Genomic DNA, 22,750 nt, shown 5'->3' on the forward strand with positions numbered 1-22,750 from the left:
TGATTAAATTATTGGTGCCATAAAAGAGAACGCTGGCAGAAGGCGGCTTCGCTTCTCCCGATGTGGCAGTTCTCCTTCCGGGCTAAGCTGTGACGCACGCGGAGAGAGTTAGGTTTTTGTTGGTTTGTTTGCTTTTTTTTTTTTTTTTTTTTTTTTTTTTTAAACTCTTCCAGTGTTTTCTGAGACGTAAGGGTTTGGAGATTGAAAACACAGGATCATATTAACGAGACATCCGGGCAAGGTGCCTTCCCCGGGACCGAGGGACACCACGAAGAGCATCCGGGTCAGGGCGACCCGGAACCGCCTGAGCAACGGCCATGGCGGCTCTAGTGAGTATGAATGAGGCGGGGATCGGGGGGTCGCAGGGCAGATCCGCGGCCTCTCCGAGCCTCACAGACCCGTGCTTCCTCTGCAGGGCCCCGGCAGCCAGAATGTCACCGAGTATGTCGTCCGAGTGCCCAAGTAAGTCACCCACACCACACACTGCTCGGCCCGGGGGTGGGTCCGCCGCCAGGCGCGGGACCGCGGACCGCAAGGCTGGCCCTGTCTCGGTGCAAGCCTCAGTCACACCTTAGTTAATGTCCTGTTCCAGACGCTCAGGCCAGACGTGGCGCACGCCTTTAATCCCAGCACTCGGGAGGTAGAGGCAGGCGGATGGTCTACAGAATGAGTTCCAGGTCAGCCAGGGCTACACAGAGAAACCCAGTTTCGGGGGGAAAAAATCCCAAACTGGTCACAAGTGTTCTACATCCAGTTTTCTGTGCCAAGACTGCCATATCCCTCAACTCCTGACTGTCTTAGGGGGGTGCTAGGCAAGCGCTCCACCATTGAGCCACATCCAGCCCCCTTTTATTTTGAAGACAGAGGCTTATTATGTAGTCCTAGCTGGTTTGACCAGGTTGGGCTTGAATCCACCAAGACCACCCCTTGCCTGCTTGCCCTCCTCTCTACAGTAGGGTCCCTCTATACCTTTGGCCGGCCCACTTAAAGTTTTATTTATTATCTTACGTGTCTGAATGTTTTGTCTGCATGTACAGCTATGCACTATGAGCATGTCTGGTGCCCGTGGGTCTGATAGGTTTGAAGGAGAACAAACGGGAAACTCCGGAGCATTGGGTCTCAAACTGTGGTTCTCAACCCCTTGGGGTCAACCCTTCACAGGGGTCACCTAGGACCATTGGAAAGCACAGACATTTACTCTACGATTCATAACAAGCAAAATTACAGTTAATGAAGTAGCGATGAAAATAATTGTGTGGTTGGGGGTCACCCCAACATGAGGAACTGTATTAAAGAGTTGCAGCTTTAGGAAGGTTGAGAACCACTGCTCTGGAATCTGAGTTCCCAGAATCACCTACAACCAAGGGTGTAATCATGAGTTTGTTGAATGAATAATCAATAGATTGAATTGTCTCTTGCTCATTCCAGGAATACAACCAAAAAGTACAACATAATGGCTTTTAATGCAGCTGATAAAGTCAACTTTGCTATCTGGAACCAGGTAAGCCTGTAATTCTGGCTGACTAGGGTAGGGGCCTAACTGGGCTGGTGGTTGCAGTAATCACTTTCCTGAAAGGATGGTAGCTACACTTTTTTTGTTTGGTTTGTTTTTTTGGTTTTTCAAGACAGGGTTTCTCTGTGTAGCTTTGGTGCCTGTCCTGAATCTCCTTCTGTAGACCAGGCTGGCTTCGAACTCACAGAGATCCGCCTGGCTCCACCTCCCGAGTGCTGGGATTAGAGGCGAGTGCTGGGATTAGAGGCGAGTGCTGGGATTAGAGGGGAGTGCTGGGATTAGAGGCGAGTGCTGGGATTAAAGGCGAGTGCTGGGATTAGAGGAGTGCTGGGATTAAAGGCGAGTGCTGGGATTAGAGGCCAGTGCTGGGATTAGAGGCCAGTGCTGGGATTAGAGGCCAGTCCTGGGATTAGAGGAGTGCTGGGATTAAAGGCGAGTGCTGGGATTAGAGGCCAGTGCTGGGATTAGAGGCCAGTCCTGGGATTAGAGGAGTGCTGGGATTAGAGGAGTGCTGGGATTAGAGGCGAGTCCTGGGATTAGAGGAGTGCTGGGATTAGAGGCGAGTCCTGGGATTAAAGGCCAGTGCTGGGATTAAAGGCCAGTGCTGGGATTAGAGGCCAGTGCTGGGATTAGAGGAGTGCTGGGATTAGAGGCCAGTGCTGGGATTAGAGGCCAGTGCTGGGATTAGAGGCCAGTGCTGGGATTAGAGGCCAGTGCTGGGATTAGAGGAGTGCTGGGATTAGAGGCCAGTGCTGGGATTAGAGGCCAGTGCTGGGATTAGAGGCCAGTCCTGGGATTAGAGGCGAGTGCTGGGATTAGAGGAGTGCTGGGATTAGAGGCGAGTGCTGGGATTAGAGGAGTGCTGGGATTAGAGGAGTGCTGGGATTAGAGGAGTGCTGGGATTAGAGGAGTGCTGGGATTAGAGGAGTGCTGGGATTAGAGGAGTGCTGGGATTAGAGGCCAGTCCTGGGATTAGAGGAGTGCTGGGATTAGAGGAGTGCTGGGATTAGAGGCCAGTGCTGGGATTAGAGGAGTGCTGGGATTAGAGGAGTGCTGGGATTAGAGGAGTGCTGGGATTAAAGGCGAGCCTGGCTGGTGGCTACACTTAAAACCCCAGCAGACATGTGATTCTAACCATTTGGAGGCTGAGGCAGAAAAACAATATTTTAGACTGGCCTGGCTACATAAATCCTGTCTTAAAAAAAACAAAACAAGCCGGGTGGCGGTGGCGCACGCCTTTAATCCCAGCACTGGGAGGCAGAGCCAGGCGGATCTCTGTGAGTTCGAGGCCAGCCTGGTCTACAGAGTGAGATCCAGGAAAAGGCTCAAAGCTATACAGAGAAACCCTGTCTCTGAAAAACCAAAAAAACCCAAACAAACAAAAAAACAAAAACATAGGTGTGGTAGTGCACATCTGTTACCCCAGCACTGGAATGCAGTATAGGGTCTCGAAAAACGAATAAATAAGGAAAATTTAAAAGTTTTAAACTGTCCACTATTCTGGGTGCCATGTTAAGATGTTACTGTCTCCATTCTGTCTGGGTTGCTCCTGAGCCATCCCCAGGTGGACACTGTCTGTCTTTAGTCTCTTTATACATGAATCTCTTTTATGTGGGATGTTTGTGTGTATGCACATGTGCTCGTGGGCATGCTGTGCATGTCAAGGCCAGAGGTTGACATCAGTGTCCTTTTTTTTTTTAAAGATTTTTTTTTTTTTTTTTTTAAATTCGTATTTTATGTACATTGGTATTTTGCCTTCATCTATGTCTGTGTGAGGGTGCTGGCTCATCTGGAACAGGAGTTACACAGACAGTTGTGAGCTGCCATGTGGGTGCTGGGAAATGAACCTGGGTCCTCTGGAAGAGCAGCCAGTGCTCTTAACTGCTGAGCCATCTTTCCAGCCTCAGGTGTCTTTAGTCACTTTCCACATTATTATTCTGATGACATCTGTTGGGCACAGGTGTGTGTGTGTGTGTGTGTGTGACAGTTTGGAGATCAGTTCTCAGGAGTCAGTTCTCGCCTTCTGCCTGCGTTAGTTAGGTTTTGAGTCAGGGTGTCTCCCTGAGCCTGGGGCTTGCTGACCAGTGAGTTCCAGGGGCCCTCCTGTCCGCCCCTCCTTGCTGGGGACTCCGGACACACCATGCCCAGCTTTGTTTGTGGGCACTGGAGATCCGAACCCCACTCCTCATGCTGGAGCGATGGAACCCAGCACAGGGGACAGAAGGCCTGTGGGGGGCTGAAAGGCTGTCTTGCTGCTCCCCCAGGCCCGGCTGGAGCGAGATTTGAGCAACAAGAAGATCTACCAGGAGGAGGAGATGCCAGAGTCCGGAGCAGGCAGCGAATTCAACCGAAAGCTCCGGGAGGAGGCACGACGGAAGAAATACGGCATCGTCCTGAAGGAGTTCCGGCCTGAGGACCAGCCCTGGCTGCTCCGGGTCAACGGCAAATCGGGCAGGAAGTGAGTGGTGCTGGTGGTGAGGAGGGGCCAGCCTGTGTCCTTCACACATGCACACTTTGGGAGCATCTTCCCTGAGTGTGTTCTCAGCAGGAGGGGGGCCCAGTACCACCTCTCTTTCTAAAGTTTAGAGGGTAGTCCATGGCAAAGGAGCCAATGACAGGTGTTCTGTGCACAGTAGCCGTGGTGGGCTGTAGGCTGGGAGCAGGGCAAACAGTGCTACATGGCCCAGATTCCGGCAGTAGCGTTGAGGACAGTGGCCACAAGGTGGCTGAGTGATGATCTGAGCTCAGGAATGATGGCCTGGTGCTTTCTTTCTGTCCCAGGCATTCCTAGGAGAGCCCAGATGGGTGCTGATGAGGAGAAGACGGGGTGCAGGCAGGCCTTGTGGGGAGGGTTGTGACCTGACCTAGGCTTTCCACAGGTTCAAGGGCATAAAGAAGGGCGGAGTGACAGAGAACACAGCCTACTACATCTTCACACAGTGTGCTGATGGCGCCTTTGAGGCCTTTCCTGTGCAGAACTGGTACAACTTCACGCCGCTGGCCCGACACCGCACACTCACTGCTGAGGAGGCCGAGGAGGAGTGGGAAAGGTGAGCCACGGGGTCACACTGGGGACACCCTCGGAGCAAGCCCACCCAGCACAGGCAGCTGGCCGGCCTGGGAACTGAGTGAGGGCTGGCAGGGCTGATGGGCACAGCCTCCCGATGGAAGCTGCTTCAGTTCTAACCTGGGAGGGAGAGTCAAGATGGGTGCCAGGAAGGGAAGCTGGGACAGAGGACTGGGGATGTTCAGCATAAGGTGCCCAGAGAGGGCTGTGGGCATTTATGTGATGTGTGGGGTTGGCCTGTGCCTGCCTGCAAGCCTGGACCAGTGCATGTTCTCAAGGGGCCGGGACTGCAATGACAAAAGCAGCCCCTTCCTGATGTGTAGGCTTATTCCAGGCATGTGTAGATGTGTCCACAACAGCCTTGTCCAGTGGGACCCCTGCTCTATCAGTAATTCATGAGATAAAATAATTGTGGGATGTGATGTGGGGTAATACACACGCACACCAGTTACCCTAGCACCCAGAAGGAGGAAGCAAGAGGATCAGGAGTTGAAGTCCAGCCTCTGCTTATTAAGTTTGAGGTCAGCCGGGGTCATATGACACCTGGTTTCAAAACACCCCAAAACTTGCCAGGCATAGTGGCCCACGCCTTTAATCCCAGCACTCAGGAGGCAGAGGCAGGAGGATCTCTGTGAGTTCAAGGTCAGCCTGGTCTACAGAGGGAGTTCCAAGACAGCCAGGACTGTATATAGAGACCCTGTCTCAAAAACGAAACAAAGAAACATAAAGGAATATTAATTAGCTAACCAGTGTGATAGCTGGATTTGTCTGGACAGACCCGGAGCTTGGTTGGAGGAGCTAAGATGTGGGCCTCCCTAGGCACTCAGTTGCACATGGACCTGAGGCATCTCAGTGCTCACTCTGTATGATTTCAAGATTTGGGGGTCTGAAATGACCTCATTTGCCTGGTCTGCCCCTTTCTTTTTTGTTGTTGGTGTGCCAGGAGACAGGGCTGCCTGGAGCATGCTGTGTGGACACAGGGCTGCCTGGAGCATGCTGAGTGGACACAGGGCTGCCTGGAGCATGCTGTGTGGACACAGGGCTGCCTGGAGCATGCTGTGTGGACACAGGGCTGCCTGGAGCATGCTGTGTGGACACAGGGCTGCCTGGAGCATGCTGTGTGGCTCATGTTAACAGCCTTGGGGGACCTTCCTGCCTTCGCTCCTCCATAGAGGTCACCCTGTCACGCCCATTTAAGTGGCCTGGTCACTATGCCCCACCATCCTCCTTACCCAAGCAGCTCCTTTGCTGCCCCCCAGAGTGCTCAGTCACTGTCCCCACGTGTAGGAGGAACAAAGTCCTGAATCACTTCAGCATCATGCAGCAGCGGCGGCTCAAGGACCAGGACCAGGATGAGGAGGAGGAGGAGAAGGAGAAGCGCAGCCGAAAGAAGCCGAGTGAGCTGCGCATCCACGACCTGGAGGACGACCTGGAAATGTCCTCCGATGCCAGCGATGCCAGTGGCGAGGAAGGTGAGCGGGGACCCAGAGGCCTAGTTCAAGGACAGGGCCACCAGGGAAGCTCATGACACGGGGTCCCTCTAGAAATGAATGGCACCTTGACAGAATTTCCGTGGGTTCAGTTTGAGTGTTCCAGGGGTGCTGTGCGGCAGGAGGGATAAGTGTCCAGGCTAGCCTTCTCACGATCTGGCCTAGCATGGGGTGCGGTCTCCTTGTTAGGCACATGACACATAAAGACACACCACACGTGGTGTACAGGCCACAATCCCAGACCTCAGGCCTGAGGCAAGAGGATCCAGAGTTCACAGCCAGCCCTGCCTGGCTACATGGACCCCATCTTAAACAAAGGGCACACCTTTAATCCCAGCACTGGAAGCAGAGGCAGGCGCATATCTGAGTTAAGGCCAGCTGGTCTGCGGAGCCAGTTCCAGGACAGCCAGGGCTCCACAGAGAGACCCTGTCTCACTCCACCTCCACACACCTCACACACACAAATCCAAAAAGGGGTGAGTTGGATGACTCAGGGATAGAGAACTCTTTCCCCAAACTCCACACAACACGGTGATACAAGGCGGGCTGGTGGCATGGTTTGGGGGTGGAGCCCCTGCCTAGAGTCCTGCAGAGAAGAGTGGGGTGGGGCCCTCAGCTAGCTGTGAGCAATGCTTATCCAGTCTGAGCACCTCTTACATCTTCTTTCCCTTCACAGGCAGCAGAGCCTCCAAGGCTAAGAAAAAGGCCCCACTGACCAAGGCAGGCAGGAAGAAGAAGAAGAAGAAGAAGGGATCAGATGATGAGGCCTTTGAGGACAGCGACGATGGGGACTTTGAGGGCCAGGAGGTGGACTACATGTCCGACGGCTCCAGGTGAGGAGGCGGGCGGGCGCGAGGCGGGCGGGCGCGAGGCGGGCGGGCGCGAGGCAGGCCTGTGGTCATCCATCTTCATGTTTGCCCTTGTCTGACCCACAGCAGCTCCCCAGATGAGACAGAGGGCAAGCCCAAAGTGCCGCAGCAGGAGGATGGCCCCAAGGGTAGGTGTCAGTTGGGGACCCGGGTGTGTGTGTGTGTGTGTGTGTATGTGTGTGTATGTGTGGGAGTCCACTTGGCAGTCCTTCAGCTCACACTGTCCCCAGGTGTGGATGAGCAGAGTGAGAGCAGCGAGGAGAGTGAGGAGGAGGAGAAGCCTCCTGAGGAGGACAAGGAGGAGGAGGAAGAGAAGAAGGTCCCCACCCCACAGGAGAAGAAACGCAGGAGAGGTTGGTGGGGCCTTGCTCACTGGTGGCGGTGGGGCTGGGCTCTAGGGTCTCTGCTTATGCCCCTCCTCTGGCCCTGCAGACAGCAGCGATGAGTCGGACAGCTCCGAGGACAGCGACATTGACAGTGAGACCTCCTCTGCACTCTTCATGGCGGTAAGGCAGAGCCCGACCGAGCTGGGATGGGGGTGGCAGTCCAGCCTTCAGACTCACGTCCCAGTCTCTGCAGAAGAAGAAGACACCCCCCAAGAGGGAGCGGAAGCCATCAGGGGGCAGTTCTAAGGGCACCAGTCGGCCAGGAACTCCCAGTGTAGAAGCACCCAGCACCTCTTCCACTCTGCGGGCTGCAGCCAGCAAGCTGGAGCAGGGTGAGTGCTGGGAAGGGCCGCCCATGTCCGTCCTTCTGTACACCAGGTCCGCCCTCTGCCCCCCCCCCCCACCTGACATTTTGGTTTTTCGAGACAGGGTTTCTCTGTGTAGCTTTGCGCCTGTCCTGGAACTCACTTGGTAGCCCAGGCTGGCCTCGAACTCACAGAGATCCGCCTGGCTCTGCCTCCCGAGTGCTGGGATTAAAGGCGTGTGCCACCACCGCCCGGCCCCACCTGACATTATTCTCTCCACCAGGGAAGCGGACAGCTGAGACTCCAGCAGCCAAGCGCCTGCGCATGGACACGGCCCCCCAGAGCCTGTCTGGGAAGTCTACCCCCAGCAGCGGGTAGGTTCAGACCCGAGTAGGACCACAGGCAGGACTTGGCCACAAGGGACTCTTTATGACCAGAGCCTCTCTCTGTCCCTCCACCTCCCACAGTGATGTCCAGGTGACAGAGGATGCTGTGCGCCGCTACCTGACCCGCAAGCCCATGACCACAAAGGACCTGTTGAAAAAGTTCCAGACCAAGAAGACAGGGCTGAGCAGTGAGCAGACCGTGAATGTGCTGGCGCAGATCCTTAAGCGCCTCAACCCTGAGCGCAAGATGATTGGTGATAAGATGCACTTCTCCCTCAAAGAGTGATGCTAATAAAATAACAAGAGCTGACCCAGAGTCCTCATTGCCACCCCGGCCTTCCTCCTGGGGCCCTAAGCTCCATTTTTTTATAGGACACAGCCTTCCTGCCCACAGAGCTCAATCCATGGCCAGGGCTTGTTCCCTGTGTAATCTTCAAGAGTTTAATTTTACTTGTTGTCTCTGACCACGCCCCCAGACCCTCACTGGGGGATTCTAGGCGGGGCTCCACCCTGACCACGCCCCCAGCCTCTCACTGGGGGATTCTAGGCGGGGCTCCACCCTGACCACGCCCCCAGCCCCTCACTGGGGATTCTAGGCGGGGCTCCACCCTGACCAGCCTACCTTGTGTATGGCTGTGTTGTGTAGGGTTTATGGTAGACCTTGTCTGGGAGTGCTCAGCTTCTCAGTCCTTCAGGAGTGCAGGCTTGAGGTTTGTGTTGTTGCAGCACAAGTGATGAAATGGTGGGACCCAGACTTGTTACGCCAGCACTCTTGAGTGGCTACATGCCCAGTCCTCTTTTTACTGTTGTAGTTGAGGCTGGCCTCGAACTCCTGATCCTCCCACCTCCATCTCTGGAGTATTCGGATCATAGCTATGTACCAGTGACAGGCATGGCTCTCTTACTTTGTATTTTGAGAAGGCCTTGCTGTGTAGCCCAGGCTAGCTGGGAACTCCGTTTCCCAGATGCTGGGGTGGTAGTCACGTCCCCTGCATACAGCCCAGTTTGCGGTTCTTGGCTCAGGCACTTCCTCTCATGGCCACTAGAATCCAAACCTATTCGTGGTGTTGGCACCTGGATGCTGTTTTCCATTTCCAAGGGACATTCCTGGGGTCCCCCTTATCTCCTGACAGGCCCAGAGATATATCTTATCCAGGCCAGCCGGGCGTAGCTCAGGCAGAGTGCTTTACATTCTTAGGTGGTGACATGGCTGATTGGTCCTTGGCCTCAGCTGCTACCTTGAAAGCTGGGTCCTGAGCAGCCTGGGTACAGGGAGGGCTTCCTCACTGGCAGCTGGACACCAGTGGAAAACCCACTCCCACACCTACCGCCCCTGGCTGGTGATGGGGAGTGGCTGAGAAAAGGGGCTAATCCCTAGGAATGTCCCTGCTCACTGAGCCTCCCTGCCCCACCTTCTGCTGGCCCTTTGGCCCTGGGTCTAAGGCAGCATCCACCCCAGGCAGGCAGGTCTGCGCAGCCTTGTAGCCAGGGGCAGAGCCTTATGTTCGGGGACCTATTTCAGACTGAATTCTGCACTGGACAACTGCCTTCAGTTCTGAGAGCCAGTGTTGTTTCTTTTCCTTTTCGTGATAGTCTCATGTAGCCCAGGCTGGCCTTGAGCCAGTGATGCTCCTGCCTCAGCCTCCCCAGTGCTGAAACGACAGGCATGCACCATCATGTCATTTTATGCTGTGCTTTGTGTGGAACCCAGGGCTCCGAACATGCTCAGCAAGCATTCTACAGACCCAGCTCTAGCTCCGTGTGAGAATGTGTGTGCGCGCGCGCGCGCACGCACGCAAACTCTGGAATCAGTTCTCCATGTGGCTTCTGCAACTCACTCGGGTCAGGTGGTGTGGCAAGGGCTTTGCCCTGCCAAGCTCTTACTACCACTTACTGCGTTCTGAGACACTCTAGCTTATGCTGGTTGCCCCGGCCTCCGGAGCACCAAGGTGACCAGGAGTGAGCAGCATGCAATGCCATACCCAACATCAGTTTTATTCCTTTGTCTCCAAAGTCCTTGGTTTGTTGTTGGCCATGTCCGCTAGCTGGGTCTCATGGGTTCAGAAGTCAGTGGAACCTGTTCCTTCTTGGGAATGATGGGACCCAGCAAGCTCCAGCCTCCCTTGGGCTCTGATGCACCAAAACCCAGATTGGCTATAGCTGTGGCTTTTCAGGTTGGCCTTCCAAGAACGGGAGTCCCGGCCCTTGGGTATCACTTAGACTTCCTTTTCCTGTTTTGATGCTGGCTCAGCCAGGCCCGGAGACAGGGGTACGATGTCTTAATCCTGGCTAAAGCCGAGATGGACGAATGCCCACTGACTCTTCCATCTGCCATGTGCCCTTCCCAGTCCCTATTGGCCCCACATGGCCCACACTCCAGCACAAGACCTACAGTAGGCCTCTCAGTCTCCCTGCACTTCCCACCAAAAGCAGGTGGGGTGGGGACACAGATTGGTGGCCAGCTCTGGGCTTGCTTCTGGCTAGTGGTAGGACACTCGTAAATCAGGGGAATTGGAAACGGGTCTATGGAATGTCTGGGCGGGTGAGCCATCAATTCTTAGGGGTGAGGATGTGGGGACAAGGTGGGTGGGACCCCGGTGGCTTCCCTGAGCCAGGGTGCTGGCAGTGAGTTTAATCCCCAGGGCAGGAAGAGAATAAATTGAGGGCCCCAGGGTCTCTCAGCATCCTGGGACCTCCCTGTCACAATGGCTGCGGGAAGACTAATGCTCATGTTTCCGCTGCTCCTGTTCTTGCACCTGGGCCTCGGCTGGGGCCCTGGTCCTCAAGGGGCTCCAGCGGCAGAAGAGGAGATCTCATCTGAGGAGATGGCAGAGACTGGAGAGACCCGGAAGCCCAATCAGGGTAAGGATTCCTGGGCGCCTCATGACTCCCTAGTTCCTTCTCTTAAAGCCCTCATCTTGCCTCACACTCCTGTTCTACCCTGTGCTAGGTAACAACCACATCCGCCTTCCAAGAGCCCTGGCTGCTCCATGCCAGCTGTGGAGCCTGACCCTGCCGGTGGCTGAGCTGGGTCTGGGTTATGCCTCAGAGGAGAAGGTCATCTTCCGATACTGTGCTGGCAGCTGTCCCCGAGAGGCCCGTACCCAGCACAGCCTGGTGCTGGCCCGGCTGCGAGGGCAGGGTCGAGCCCATGGCCAGCCCTGCTGCCAGCCCACCAGCTATGCCGATGTGACCTTCCTCGACAATCGTCACCGTTGGCGGCAGCTGCCTCAGCTCTCAGCCGCTGCTTGTGGCTGTGGTGGCTAGCTCTGTGCCTCGGAATCACAAGCGTGAGACAGCCTGGGCTTTGAATGGGTCAGATGACATTTATTAGAAACTTGTATAAGTGAAGATGAGAAGGGGACCTGGGACTGGGTATCAGTAATTAATGCAATAAAAGAAATGTTCTAATGGCCTTAGGAGTGTGTGTGATGGGGTACCCCAGCAGCCACCAGGCTATGTGAGTTCTGAGACCTGTCTCTTGAGGGCCCTAGCCCTGGCAGATGGTAATTTAAAGATGCCCACGATATTCTTTTTCCAACTTTATTCACAAGTCCAGAGATTAGGCGTAGAGGTCAGCAGGCTAGGGGTGGCTCTCCTGGCCTCCCTGGCCCCATTCCCTCAGGGAGGGAGCGGCAAATCACTGAGATGCGTCGACCCCGGGGGACCCGGCGCTCCCCAAAAAATGATTCTTCATCTCGAAGTATTTCATGAGAGAAGTCGTATCGGGCTGAACCCCTGCAAGAAGAGACAGGCTGAGGGGTGGGTGGAGGGAGATCCTGCCCCTTCAGCATTTCTATACTTTTTCTGAGTGGTGGCAGCAGCTTCCTCTGCTGTGAGAGCACAAAGAGGCGTTAGAAGCACTTGGCCTCATCTGGGGCTTCTCGACAAGGCATTATTACCTCAGAATGTAGAGGGAGCCTGGCTCCAGCAACAGTTCCAGCCACTGCTCAGGTTCCTGGGTGTGCACCAGTTTCATAACACTTGGGGACAGCAGCGAAAGACCAGCGATGGTGGATCCACAGAACTGGAAGAGGGGTACAGTGTGTGTGTGTGTGTGTGTGTGTGTGTGCGCGCGCGCGCGCGTGTATGCACCTGTGTGTGTGGGGGTCAGGCTCTGATCTGCCCTCCTGCCCACCCACATCCTGGCTGGGAGTTCTGAGGGTCTGCCTTCTGCCCACCTTGACACTGTCAACATGGGGCTTTATGTAGCCCCGAGGTTCCAGGTCCAATACGTGCACCGACAGCAGGGTCTGGTCAGGGCCAAAGGCAGCCGCCTGAACCCGCTGCAGGATGGCCTGGCTTGCATCAGACCAGCGGGATTTCTCCGTCTCCCTGAAGCCGTGGATGGCCTGCACAGAGAGCTCAGGTCATGACTGGGAACTTCAGGATAAGGAAATGAGGCAGAGTCCACAGGCAAGTAGTTTTCCAGCTTTAACTCACAATTCGGCCTTTAAGCGGCTCAGCGAGGTCTCAACACCGCATCTGATCTCCAGGCTCCAATTCCCAGTCCCTGGTGCTGGCCATCCCAGTATTCAGTGTCTGTGTCTCTGGGCTCAACTCAATCCCACTCAAGACCCTAGTGAGACCCCAAATGGTGGCACCCCCTCACCCGAGTCTTCTACCCTTTGTCAACACCCCTGAGCTGCAGAACCTCATGTCTAAAGCGATCTTGCCCTTGCAGCCCATTCCTACCATGGTGCCCACCAAGGCCCTCCCTTCTGATTCCGAGCCCACGAGTGAATACTGCACTCTCTATCCCCCTGAGCTCAACCCTCCGGGTTCTCCTTCCCCAGCTCAGGCCCCTCTCCCCACACGCCCCAGCTGCAGGCCTTCCCCCTCCCCAGGACGTCCGAACTCTGTCCCTCCCGCCATGCCCAGCACCCGCCACGTCCCACACCGGAGCAGCCCGCCGCACGCTGCCGCCGCCGGAGCCCGGTTCCCAGTCCCGCCCGAAGCACACGGTGCTCGAAGCACACCGCCCCAGGCCGGCCTCGCCCCGCCCCGTGCTCGCCCTCCACGACACGGCCCCGCCCCTCACCGCGTCCCAGTGGTCGTACTCGTAGCGCCGGCGCCGCAGCTGCGGCTCCAGTTCGCGCGTCAGCGTGTCCTCCTCGGCCTGGCTCAGAAAGCCGGGCCGCACCACGGCCTCGTCGCGCAGGCGGCTCAGCACGGCGGGGTCCGAGCCGCGAACCCAGCCGCAGCCGGAGAGCGCCCGCACGGCCAGCCGCCCGGGGCCCGCCATCTTCAGACGGCCGCTTAGAGATGGGCCCCGCCCCCGCCGGCCATTGGCTGGGGCCCGCCCGCCGGCCAGCCCCGAGCCCGCCCCCCACCGCACGCCATTGGCCACGAGCGCGCTCATCCCATTAGCTGCGCCCCAAGTCCGTCCAGTGTTGGTCCCGCCTCTGAGTCCTGATTCGATCTCTCAGGTTCGCGCCGGAGGTGGGATCTGGGCTAACCCAGGCTTGGGGTCACGTGGGGCAAAGTCAAGGTTAGAGGCTCAACCGGTGTCGCTAGCACAGGCCCGTCGCCTTGCATCCAGCACACCCTGGTGGAGAGCGAGGGACGACAACTTCAAGGTCAGCCTTGGCTACACTTGAGTTCGAGGCCAACCTGAACTACAGGAGATGCTGTCCAAACAGTAAAAAAAAAATAAGACGTTCCAACAAGGAAGACCCATTAATACAACCTACACCGGGGGCCGCGAAGGTGGCTCAGCAGGTAAAGGCACTTGCCCCCGAGCCTGCTGGCTTTGGTTTGAGCCCCAGGACTCCCACACACACAGTGGAAGCAGAGAAGTCACTACTGCAAGTCGTCCCCGGACGTCCACAGGGACACTGGCACCTGCCCCTCTCCCACAAATAAACTGTTCCAATTTTCCCTTTTAAGCTACTTCTACATACCTGATTCTCTGCTTCCATTTTTAGTATAAAATCCACAAAATTTCCCCTACCATTCTTTCTGGCTCCAGCCTGATTTTGAACCCTATGGCAAAGTGCCGGTTCTCATGGGTCTGAGGATCAGTCCAAAGCCGCTGGTGGCTCCTCCATGTTGCTCCTGGTTGATCCTCCAGCCAGCCATACTACCTAACTCTCCAGCGGCGCAGACAGGCTCAGCAGGTCAGATGTACTTCTCTGGAGTTCCAGCACCCACAGGGGAGCTCCAGGGGACCCAACACCCTCCTCTGGACACCACGGGTACTGCACTCATGCGCACAAACACACACATAATTGAAAATGCACAAAATTATAGTTCTACCTGCTGGCTTTGGGCTAGTATATGGCTTAAAAGTTTGCTAACAGCCACACACGGTGGAGCACAGCTTGAATCCCAGCACTCGGGAGGCAGAGGCAGGCGGATCTCTTGAGTTCGAGGCCAGCCTGGTCTACAGAGTGAGATCCAGGACAGCCAGGACTACACAGAGAAACCCTGTCTCAGAAAAGAAAAAAAAAAAGAAGTGGTTTGTCGTGGAGTCAAGGTGAGAGGGCCTGGTGTCTTGGAGAGGTAATCGAAGGTGCCTCAGACATGGGACAAAGACCATAAAGGTTTAATTTAAAGTCACAGTGTCTCAGGCAGGAGGGCAGCCTCAATCCACATCTTCTCCAGGGATACCTCTGGGCTCGGCAGAGGAAGTGTGGGCAGTCCTGGGTCTCCACACTTCTGGAGATGAGGTCAGGCCCTAGGTACTCGCCGGGGCAGGAGGATCGGCCGGTGCTGTAGGAGTCTCCTTCTGTACCAGTTCCGGCTCATCTTCCCCGTCCTGAGGTGGGTGGACCAGGACCTTGTCCAAGATGCCAAACTCCTGGGCCTCCATGGGGCTCATGTAGCGGTCCCTCTCCATGGCCGACTCTGGGGGGAAGCAGTACATATAGATAAGAGCAGAGACCTGGGATGCTTTCCCCAAATTCCTAGGTTGAAGTCCCCACCAGTAGCAGGATGGTTTATGGAGCTGTGAGGATGGAACCCCTACCCTGGGATCTGTGCCCTTATTAAAAGTGGCTTCTGCAGGAGGACCTAAAGTTCAAGGCCAGTCATACCAAGGAGTTAAAAAAAAAAAAAAAAAAAAAAAAAGCTCAATTGACAGAGCACTGGTCTAGCCTGCACTGTGTCCTGGTTCCATCCCCAGAACCACCTGTAATTCTGGCAAAGCAAAGGTGCAGCCATTAGGATCAGGATCTGAAGGTCAAAGGTCGCCTTCCAGGCACCAGCTGTTCCTGACCTTCCTGCCTCCAGGACTCAGATACATATTCCTAGTATTTTAGTTCTCAGCCCATCATGTTTTGTTCAGGCTCCGAGTTACATAAGACACGCACTCACTCTGACAATTCTTCCCCGTGGGGCTTGGAACTTCTCTGTGTCTCAGTTTCCCCAGCAGTAAGAAATACATTTCTTTTTTTCAGGCAGCTCATGTAGCCCAGGCTGGCCTCAAAGGGATGACTCCCGATTCTCCTGCCTGCACCTGATAAGTGCTGGGACGACAGGGGTGCACCACCATGCCACACTGGTTTAATTTTCACTGACTACTCAGATACACTCGGGTTCTAGGACCCACATGGTAGAAGAGAACTGCCTCCTGAACATTGCCCTCTGACCTCTACACGTCACAGTAGCACATGCCACACACACCAATAGATACACCCAGGAAAAGGTCACGTGGTGCCATGTGGTGAATCTTAGGCTGAACATAGGTGACCAGCACCAAGACAGATCCAAGAATGGTGTGTGGGCCAGCAAGATTGCCTGGCAGGAGGCGGCGCTGGCCACCAATGACGTGGAGTTCAATCACCACAATGCACAAGGTGTCAGGGAGCACTGATTTCTACAAACTGTCCTCTGATTTCCACACATCCACTGTGACAGGCACATGCTCCCCAAAAAACGAAATCTCACGGGCACCAGGAAAACCCTGCCGGCACCCACCGGCACCCGCCGGCACCCACCGGCACCCACCGGCACCAGTAACCCTTGCTACCTTCCCCCACCCAATATCATCTGTCAAAACAGCACGGACCAGCTGGCCAGTTTTCGTGCTTGATATATTTATTTTGGTCTGAGACTGAATCCTGCAATAGTCTCTACATCAGTCTCGACCTCCCGATTCTCCTGCCTCCACCTCCCAGGGCTGGGATGACAGGTAGGTGCCACCACACCCAGCTTACAAAGTTGGAAATTCTGCCCAGTAGGCTAGGAACTTTGCCAGGCCAGAAATATATCCCCGGGGCTGGAGAAGTGGCTCGGAGGTTGAGAGAACTTGTTCTGGCAGGGGACCCAGGTTCAGTCCTCAGCACCCACACAACTTACAAATGTTTATAACTCTGGTTCGAAGGGATCTGACACCCTCTTGTGACCTCACAGGCACCAGGCACACATGCAATACAGACATGCTGGAGAAACACCCATACATATATAATAAACAATAAAATGAATTATTAAAAAAAAAAAAAAAAGGAGTCGGGAGGTGGTGGCGCACGCCTTTAATCCTAGCACTCAGGAGGCAGAGGCAGGAGGATCTCTGTGAATTTGAGGCCAGCCTGGTCTACAAAGTGAGTTCCAGGACAGGCACCAAAGCTACAGAGTGAAACCCTGTCTTAAAAAAAAAAAAAAAAAAAAAAAAAGAAAGAAAGAAAGGAAAGAAATGTGTATTTGTTTCATTTAGTTTTTTGAAACAGAGTTTCTTTGTGTAGCTCTGGCCGTCCTGTAACTTGTTTTGTAGACCAGGCTCTCCTGGAACTCAGAGATCTCCTTGCCTCTGGGATTAAAGGCATGTACCACTACCACCACCCCTTGGTAGGAAATCTATACTTAAAGCATGAAGGCCTCCAGCCCCACTGGGGAATTCTAGGCGGGGCTCCACCCTGACCACGCCCCCAGACCCTCACTGGGGGATTCTAGGTAGATGCTCCACCCCCAGCCACATCCCCAGCCTTTAGAGACACTTGGCTGTCAGCACCGGAAGGGGCCACAGGCACAAAGCATTTTAGGTTAGTGATTCTACTGAACACCCCACCCCCAAGGTCCAGGGTGAGCCCACTACAGTAATGTGGCTCTGAATGTCCAGGTGGGGAAGCCCTGGTTTAGGACAATGTCAACGCACAGGAGTGTGCCCTATGAGGCGGGGTGCTCACCGATCACCTGCAGGCTCTGCTTGGTGTGTTTGGCGTAGATATTATATAGCTGCTTTTTCAGCTTCATGATCTCCTCTGCCTGGATGGCGATGTCTGTGGCTTGGCCCTAAGAAGCGAGCGGTACGTTGAGGAATAAGATGAAGCCTAGAACTGGAGGAGTCCCCCGACGGGATGCTAGAGGAAGCCATCCCTATGCTTCAGCCCTGCAGTTTCTGTGTGTGTTTCCATCCTATTGATCCATTTTTGTTTTATTTCACTTTTGTTTTGTTTTGTGACAGTCTCTCTATATAGCAATGGCTGTCCTGGAACTCGCCCTGTAGCCCAGGCTGGCCTCAAACTCAAGAGATCCGCCTGCCTCTGCCTCCCGAGTGCTGGGATTAAAAGCGTGCTCCCGCCATGCCCAGCTGTTTTTTGTTTTTTATCCTTTCCTCTGGTGCTGGAGATGGAACCCAGAGTCTTTCCCGTGCTTAGCAGGCATTCTACCCCTGAGGAGCACCTTCCCAGCCATGAAGACGGTGGCAGTCAGGAGGCAGTGGGAGGCAGATCTCGGTGGGTTAGAGGCCAGCCTGCTCTACAGAGTGAGCTGTGGCTACATGGTGAGACCCTGTCTCCAACAAAGAAAGGACAGTGGCCTAGACTTCCTCCCACATCCCTGCAGGACATACTCACCCTGGCCCCTCCGGAGGGCTGGTGGATCATGATTCTGGAATTGGGCAGCGAGTGGCGCATGCCCGGGCTGCCAGCGGCAAGCAGCAGGGAGCCCATGCTGGCAGCCTGTCCAACACACCACGTGCAGATGGGGTTCAGAATATACTGCATTGTGTCGTAGATGGCCAGGCCCGCAGTCACCACGCCACCTGCAGGCCGTGGAGCAAGTCAGGCCCAATGGGATCCTCCTCCACCCCAGTACCGTTCCAGCAAGTTACGAGTGCATACGTCATTGGGAGTGGGTGGGTGACAGGAATGACACAGGTCACAAGGAGAGTCCTTCCTTCAGAATCGGCTACGGTCACGTATGTACATGGGACAAAACACACACACACACACACACACACACACACACATGCACGCACGCACGCACACACGCACGCACGCACGCGCGTCAAAAGGCTCTGCCAGTCACCTCCTGGCTATGAACCCTGGTCAGGCCATATGTCACCACATAGGGCCAGCCACTCCAGCTCTCTAAGGCACATCTGCCCTGCGTAGATCGGAGGTAAGCATCCTTACCTGCCACTCGAAGCTTTGGTGAGAAGGGAAATGAGTCTACCGTGTAGAACATTCTGTTAGAGGTGCCTGGCCTGAGGAGCCTAATTAACTTGGGCTGTTGAGAAGGACCAGCCGGTAACAGTGCTCCTCACCACGTCTGACAACCCGAGTTCAATTCCCAGGACCCACAGGATGGAAGGGGGAACTGACTCCCAGAGGTTGCCCTCTGACCCCTGTGTGCACACAGTGGCATGCACGAGCCCATCTACCCACACACTCATATAAATAAATGTGATCCTAATGTTGTTCTTTTCTTTTCTTTTTTCGGTTTTTCGAGACAGGGTTTCTCTGTGTAGTTTTGGTGCCTGTCCTGGATCTCACTCTGTAGACCAGGCTGGCCTCAAACTCACAGAGATCCGTCTGGCTCTGCCTCCCGAGTGCTGGGATTAAAGGCGTGCGCCACCACCGCTGGCCTAACGTTTTTCTTAAAAATCAACTATTTCTGCAGAGTGTGGTGGCTCGTGCCCGCCATCCCAACCGACGTGAGAGAACTGTAGAGAATCTGGCTGCAGAGTGCAGGTTGTACGTTGACTCCCAGCACCCCCAAAATAGACATGGCAGCACATGCCTACGACCCCTGCCCTGGGGAGGCGGAGACTGGAGGACCCTTGGGGCTCACTGACCAGCTAGACTAGCATACTTGGAAAGTTCCACACCAGTGACAGACCCTTTTGGAGAGATTTCAATTAATCAATTAATTAGTTCTTTGTTTTTTTCCCAAGACGGGGTTTCTCTGTGTAGCCCTGGCTGTCCTAGAACTCGCTTTGTAGACCAGGCTAGCCTCTAGAGATCTGCCTGCCTCTGCCTACTTAATGCTGGGATTAAAGGTGTACACCACCACACCTGGCTGAAAATCCTAAATTTCTATGTAGCCCTGGCTGTCCGAGAACTCAGAGATCTGCCTGCCTCTGCTTCCCAAGTGCAAGAATTAAAGGCGTGTGCCACCCTGCCACGCTTGGAGCGATCTTAAATTTTAGATTCTGCAGAAAGCTGCTTCACATCTATTCTCCAGAGAGGGCATATTCCCGACCCCACAACCAGGTCAGGCCCTGCTCACCTGGGCTGTTGATGTACATGTGAATGGGTTTCTTGTTGCTTTCAGACTGTAAGAACAGCAGCTGGGCGATGACCAGGCTGGCGACACTGTCATCAATCTGTGGGTGGGGAGGGCACAGTTGTCCCCGGGTTGAAGGTGGGCTAGATGGAGGCTTACGGAGCCAGGAACCCGAATTTGAGCATAGGAAGGGGTGGTCAGGGAGCCCCAGACACTGGAAGCCAATAAGCTGAGGACAGGGCTGGGATGTAGTTTAGCAGGTAGAGTGCTCGCCTAGCATGCTCAAGGATCTGAGTTCAAGCACTGCCCAGACCTGGTATGGCGGTCCAGACCAGTGCAGAGTGATCCCCTAGCATGCTCAGTGTCTTGGGTTCAAGCACTGCCCAGACCTGGTGTGGCGGAACACACCGGTCATCCCAGCACTTGGGAGTTGGAGACAAGAGGATTTGGTGGGGTTCAAAGACCGGGTCTCAAAAAACCAACGAGCTGACCGGGGCTGTGGCTCAGTGGGCAGAATGTCAGCGCTGAGTTCCAGCGCCAGCACTGCATAAACCTGGTGTGGTGGTACACCTTCATCCCAGCCCTAAATGTCATGCCCAGCTACACAGGGATTTCAAGGCCAGCCTGAGACCCTGTCTCAGAAGACTTCAAAACAAAGACTGGCTGCCAACAGCAGTCTACGGTGGTGATGCACACGTGAAACCCAACATTTGGGAAGCTGAGACTGGCATGGTGGAAACTGGCCTGGACTACATAGCAAGAGTTTGGCTCAAATGAAGATGAATGTTTAAGGTCAAGGACTAGGGTCTAGGAGGTCACCAGGGACGAGGGAGAGGGGGGTGGGGCACAGAGCTTGACAAGGGGAGAAACGTTGGAGACACCTAGGTGTCTCCAGAGCGCACCGGGGTCGCTCACCGGGCCCATGACGCACACGATGCGTTCCCGCAAGAGCCTCGAGTATATGTCATAAGCGCGCTCGCCTCGCCCCTGGTGGGAAAAGAACGGAGGTGAAAGGTCGGCGACCCTTGCACGCCGCCCTCCGCCCCTCAAGCCTCCACACCATGTCCCCACCAGGCCCCCGTACCGTCTGTTCCACAACTATAGGGATGAGCGGGAAAGCTCGCGTAGCAGTCCCATGCAGGCTCCTCTGCAGGGGTGAGCCGCTCCCAGCAGTACATGGCGGGGAGAAACGCACGGCAAAGCGAGACAAGACAGCACCATATCCGCCCGCAGCCACCCGGGCCTCCCCCAGCAGCACTCGGGGCCACATGCCGCCGCGCGCCCCGACTTGGCTTCCGGAACTACAACTCCCGGCGTGCTTTGCGGGAGCGCTCGCTCGTCCACTTCCGGGAGCTGAGTGGGCGGGACCGCAGAAGGCGGGAGTAAGTCTGTGGGCGGTGTCTTCGCCGGAAGTAGGCGTTGGAATGAATAGGGGAATCCCCGGTCTCCGTCCCATGCAGGTTCCTGCTCGGGGCCTCTCCGTTTCCCGGCGTCCACGCGGGAAGCAGCGCACGGCGGGGTGAGGCCAGGCCTCAGGTGAGACACCTATCCGCCACCATTGCTCCCGCAGCAATCTTCAGGTGCTCGTGCTGGCCTGCCGCCTGTCTGGCTTCCGGAACTACAATTCCCAGGTGCTTTGCGCCTATGACTCCCGGGTATAGGCTCTCGAAAAAAGGGAGTGGGATTTATACCGGAAGTAGAGCTCAGGATTCGCTGAGGAGTTTATTGAACTATGCAGCTTAGGGAGTTGGGGGCGTTGAGGTAAGGCTCTTGGAGACCTCGAGGGACCCCAGAACAGGAGGCCTGAATGTTGCCGGGGGCACCGGATGTTCGCTACACCTGTATTCGTTCTCAGAGGGTACTCAGCTTTCCAGAAACGTCCCCTTTGTTCTGGTGGAAGCTCCACCTCAACTCCCCTCCCTCACCTCTTCCTCGCGAAACCCTGCTCTGTCTCAAGCCCCCGAAACACGGCTCCTCCCCCAGAGATGCTCAAGGCCACGCCCACAGGGTATTTAAACTGTACCCCGGAAAACAGACACGTGGTGTTTTGGTCTCTGTTCCCCGTCTCCTCTGTGGGTGGCCGGAAAAATCATCCAGGAGTGCTTTACTCATTAAACCGGGGCTTTTTCTAATTTGGTCTGATTTGGATGGCTGCGTCGGCAGAGAGGGTGATCGGTGTGCAGAAACTTTTCACCTTTATTGTCCCATTCCAAGTGGGACTTGGGGGTAGGTGGACAGTCAGATGCACGGCCCTTCATCTTGAGCTGCCGCCGCCAGGCTCAGGTCCCATAAACTCCCTCCACGGCCACACCTCCATTGTCCTCCAGCCTAGCCTGTGCCCACGCTGCTTCCTTACTCAGCAGCTGGAAGTCCTTCAGAGATGAGACTGAGCCATCCAGCATCTGACATCATGGCTCCCTGTCGGTCACCTACGCACGTGACTCCAGTAGCCACACCTCCTTGTACATGGGGCTCCCCTCTGCCCTGTGCTGAGCTCTTTCACAACACACCCATATCAGGCTGAGACATCATGTGTGCAGAAACTGCCGCTGCTTCCACCCCAGGCACATTCTGGAACTTTCCCAATTAACTGTTGCCTGATGTAACTATTACTTAAGGAAGTTGCACTGATTGATCTTTTTGGTTTTGTCTTTTATGTGTGTAGAACAAGAGCTTCATAAGAAGACATTCTACACAGTGGTTCATCTCCATTCCCAAAGGCAAACCTTGCCCCCCAGCCCCTCACTGGGGGATTCTGGGCGGGGCTCCATCCTGACCACGCCCCCAGCCCCTCACTGAGGGACTCTAGGCGGGGCTCCACCCTGACCACGCCCCCAGCCCCTCACTGGGGCATTCTAGGTGAGGCTCCACCCTGACCACGCCCCCAGCCCCTCACTGGGGGATTCTAGGCGGGGCTCCACCCTGACCACGCCCCCAGCCCCTCACTGGGGGATTCTAGGCGGGGCTCCACTCTGACCACGCCCCCAGCCCTTCACTGGGGGATTCTAGGCGGGGCTCCACCCTGACCATGCCCCCGGCCCTTCACTGGGGGATTCTAGGTGGGGCTCCACCCTGACCACGCCCCCAGCCCCTCACTGGGGGGTTCTAGGCAGGGCTCCAGCATGATCACATCCCCCAGCCCCTCACTGGAGAAATCTCAATGGGGCCTTGCTTCTACCTTTGAGCCAAGCCAGCCCCATATTCTCTTATATAATATCCTTAGCCACCCCAAGAAACAGGAACTACTTCATCTCCAAGTTACTAAAAGAGAAATGAAGCCCAGAGA

At 55.4% G+C, this 22,750-nt stretch overlaps 4 protein-coding genes across 5 annotated transcripts; 2 read left to right on the forward strand and 2 right to left on the reverse strand.

The window, feature by feature from the left end:
- Positions 1–138: 138 nt before the first annotated feature.
- Gtf2f1 (general transcription factor IIF subunit 1) lies at positions 139–8,326 on the forward strand. 2 transcript variants are annotated; one of them, XM_059251739.1, is made up of 13 exons: positions 139–329; positions 416–462; positions 1,429–1,501; positions 3,778–3,971; positions 4,393–4,563; positions 5,868–6,052; positions 6,747–6,903; positions 7,006–7,067; positions 7,170–7,292; positions 7,372–7,445; positions 7,519–7,657; positions 7,914–8,004; positions 8,098–8,326. In XM_059251739.1, exons 1-13 carry the CDS (start codon positions 318–320, stop codon positions 8,300–8,302), a joined length of 1,533 nt encoding a protein of 510 aa, XP_059107722.1. In that variant the 5' UTR covers positions 139–317; the 3' UTR covers positions 8,303–8,326. The 2 variants fall into 2 exon arrangements, with proteins under 2 accessions (XP_059107722.1, XP_059107723.1); XM_059251740.1 differs by having other exon boundaries at positions 7,009–7,067.
- Positions 8,327–10,721: 2,395 nt separating this feature from the next.
- Positions 10,722–11,426, forward strand: Pspn (persephin). The gene is made up of 2 exons (XM_059251914.1): positions 10,722–10,878; positions 10,967–11,426. Exons 1-2 carry the CDS (start codon positions 10,722–10,724, stop codon positions 11,281–11,283), a joined length of 474 nt encoding a protein of 157 aa, XP_059107897.1. The 3' UTR covers positions 11,284–11,426.
- A 119-nt stretch (positions 11,427–11,545) lies between these two features.
- Positions 11,546–13,325, reverse strand: Alkbh7 (alkB homolog 7). Its single transcript, XM_059251913.1, has 4 exons — positions 13,058–13,325; positions 12,198–12,368; positions 11,919–12,043; positions 11,546–11,754 (listed from the first exon to the last, which is right to left on the reverse strand). Exons 1-4 carry the CDS (start codon positions 13,259–13,261, stop codon positions 11,592–11,594), a joined length of 663 nt encoding a protein of 220 aa, XP_059107896.1. The 5' UTR covers positions 13,262–13,325; the 3' UTR covers positions 11,546–11,591.
- A 1,217-nt stretch (positions 13,326–14,542) lies between these two features.
- Clpp (caseinolytic mitochondrial matrix peptidase proteolytic subunit) lies at positions 14,543–20,772 on the reverse strand. Its single transcript, XM_059251915.1, has 6 exons — positions 20,549–20,772; positions 20,380–20,451; positions 19,468–19,564; positions 17,811–17,998; positions 17,142–17,247; positions 14,543–14,865 (listed from the first exon to the last, which is right to left on the reverse strand). The coding sequence occupies exons 1-6, from the start codon at positions 20,732–20,734 to the stop codon at positions 14,696–14,698; spliced, it is 819 nt and encodes a 272-aa protein (XP_059107898.1). The 5' UTR covers positions 20,735–20,772; the 3' UTR covers positions 14,543–14,695.
- Positions 20,773–22,750: the final 1,978 nt, after the last annotated feature.

The sequence above is a fragment of the Peromyscus eremicus genome, unplaced genomic scaffold (genome assembly GCF_949786415.1).
Source record: "Peromyscus eremicus unplaced genomic scaffold, PerEre_H2_v1 PerEre#2#chr22_unloc_1, whole genome shotgun sequence".
Taxonomy (NCBI): Eukaryota; Metazoa; Chordata; class Mammalia; order Rodentia; family Cricetidae; genus Peromyscus; species Peromyscus eremicus.

Bases quoted from the DNA above. Each gene is read 5' to 3' on its own strand.
- Clpp (XM_059251915.1), bottom strand. From the start codon at position 20,734: ATGTGGCCCCGAGTGCTGCTGGGGGAGGCCCGGGTGGCTGCGGGCGGA. The intron at 19,565-20,379 runs GTGAGCGACCCC...CCCCACCCACAG, and splicing joins TCGTGTGCGTCATGGGCCCG to ATTGATGACAGTGTCGCCAG. The intron at 17,999-19,467 runs GTGAGCAGGGCC...CACGGCCTGCAG, and splicing joins CATGTACATCAACAGCCCAG to GTGGCGTGGTGACTGCGGGC.
- Gtf2f1 (XM_059251739.1), top strand. The intron at 1,502-3,777 runs GTAAGCCTGTAA...CTGCTCCCCCAG, and splicing joins ACTTTGCTATCTGGAACCAG to GCCCGGCTGGAGCGAGATTT. The intron at 4,564-5,867 runs GTGAGCCACGGG...CCCCACGTGTAG, and splicing joins GCCGAGGAGGAGTGGGAAAG to GAGGAACAAAGTCCTGAATC.
- Pspn (XM_059251914.1), top strand. From the start codon at position 10,722: ATGGCTGCGGGAAGACTAATGCTCATGTTTCCGCTGCTCCTGTTCTTG. The intron at 10,879-10,966 runs GTAAGGATTCCT...ACCCTGTGCTAG, and splicing joins GACCCGGAAGCCCAATCAGG to GTAACAACCACATCCGCCTT.
- Alkbh7 (XM_059251913.1), bottom strand. From the start codon at position 13,261: ATGGCGGGCCCCGGGCGGCTGGCCGTGCGGGCGCTCTCCGGCTGCGGC. The intron at 12,044-12,197 runs GTGGGCAGAAGG...CCCCTCTTCCAG, and splicing joins CCCATGTTGACAGTGTCAAG to TTCTGTGGATCCACCATCGC. The intron at 11,755-11,918 runs GTAATAATGCCT...CTCTTCTTGCAG, and splicing joins GGCTCCCTCTACATTCTGAG to GGGTTCAGCCCGATACGACT.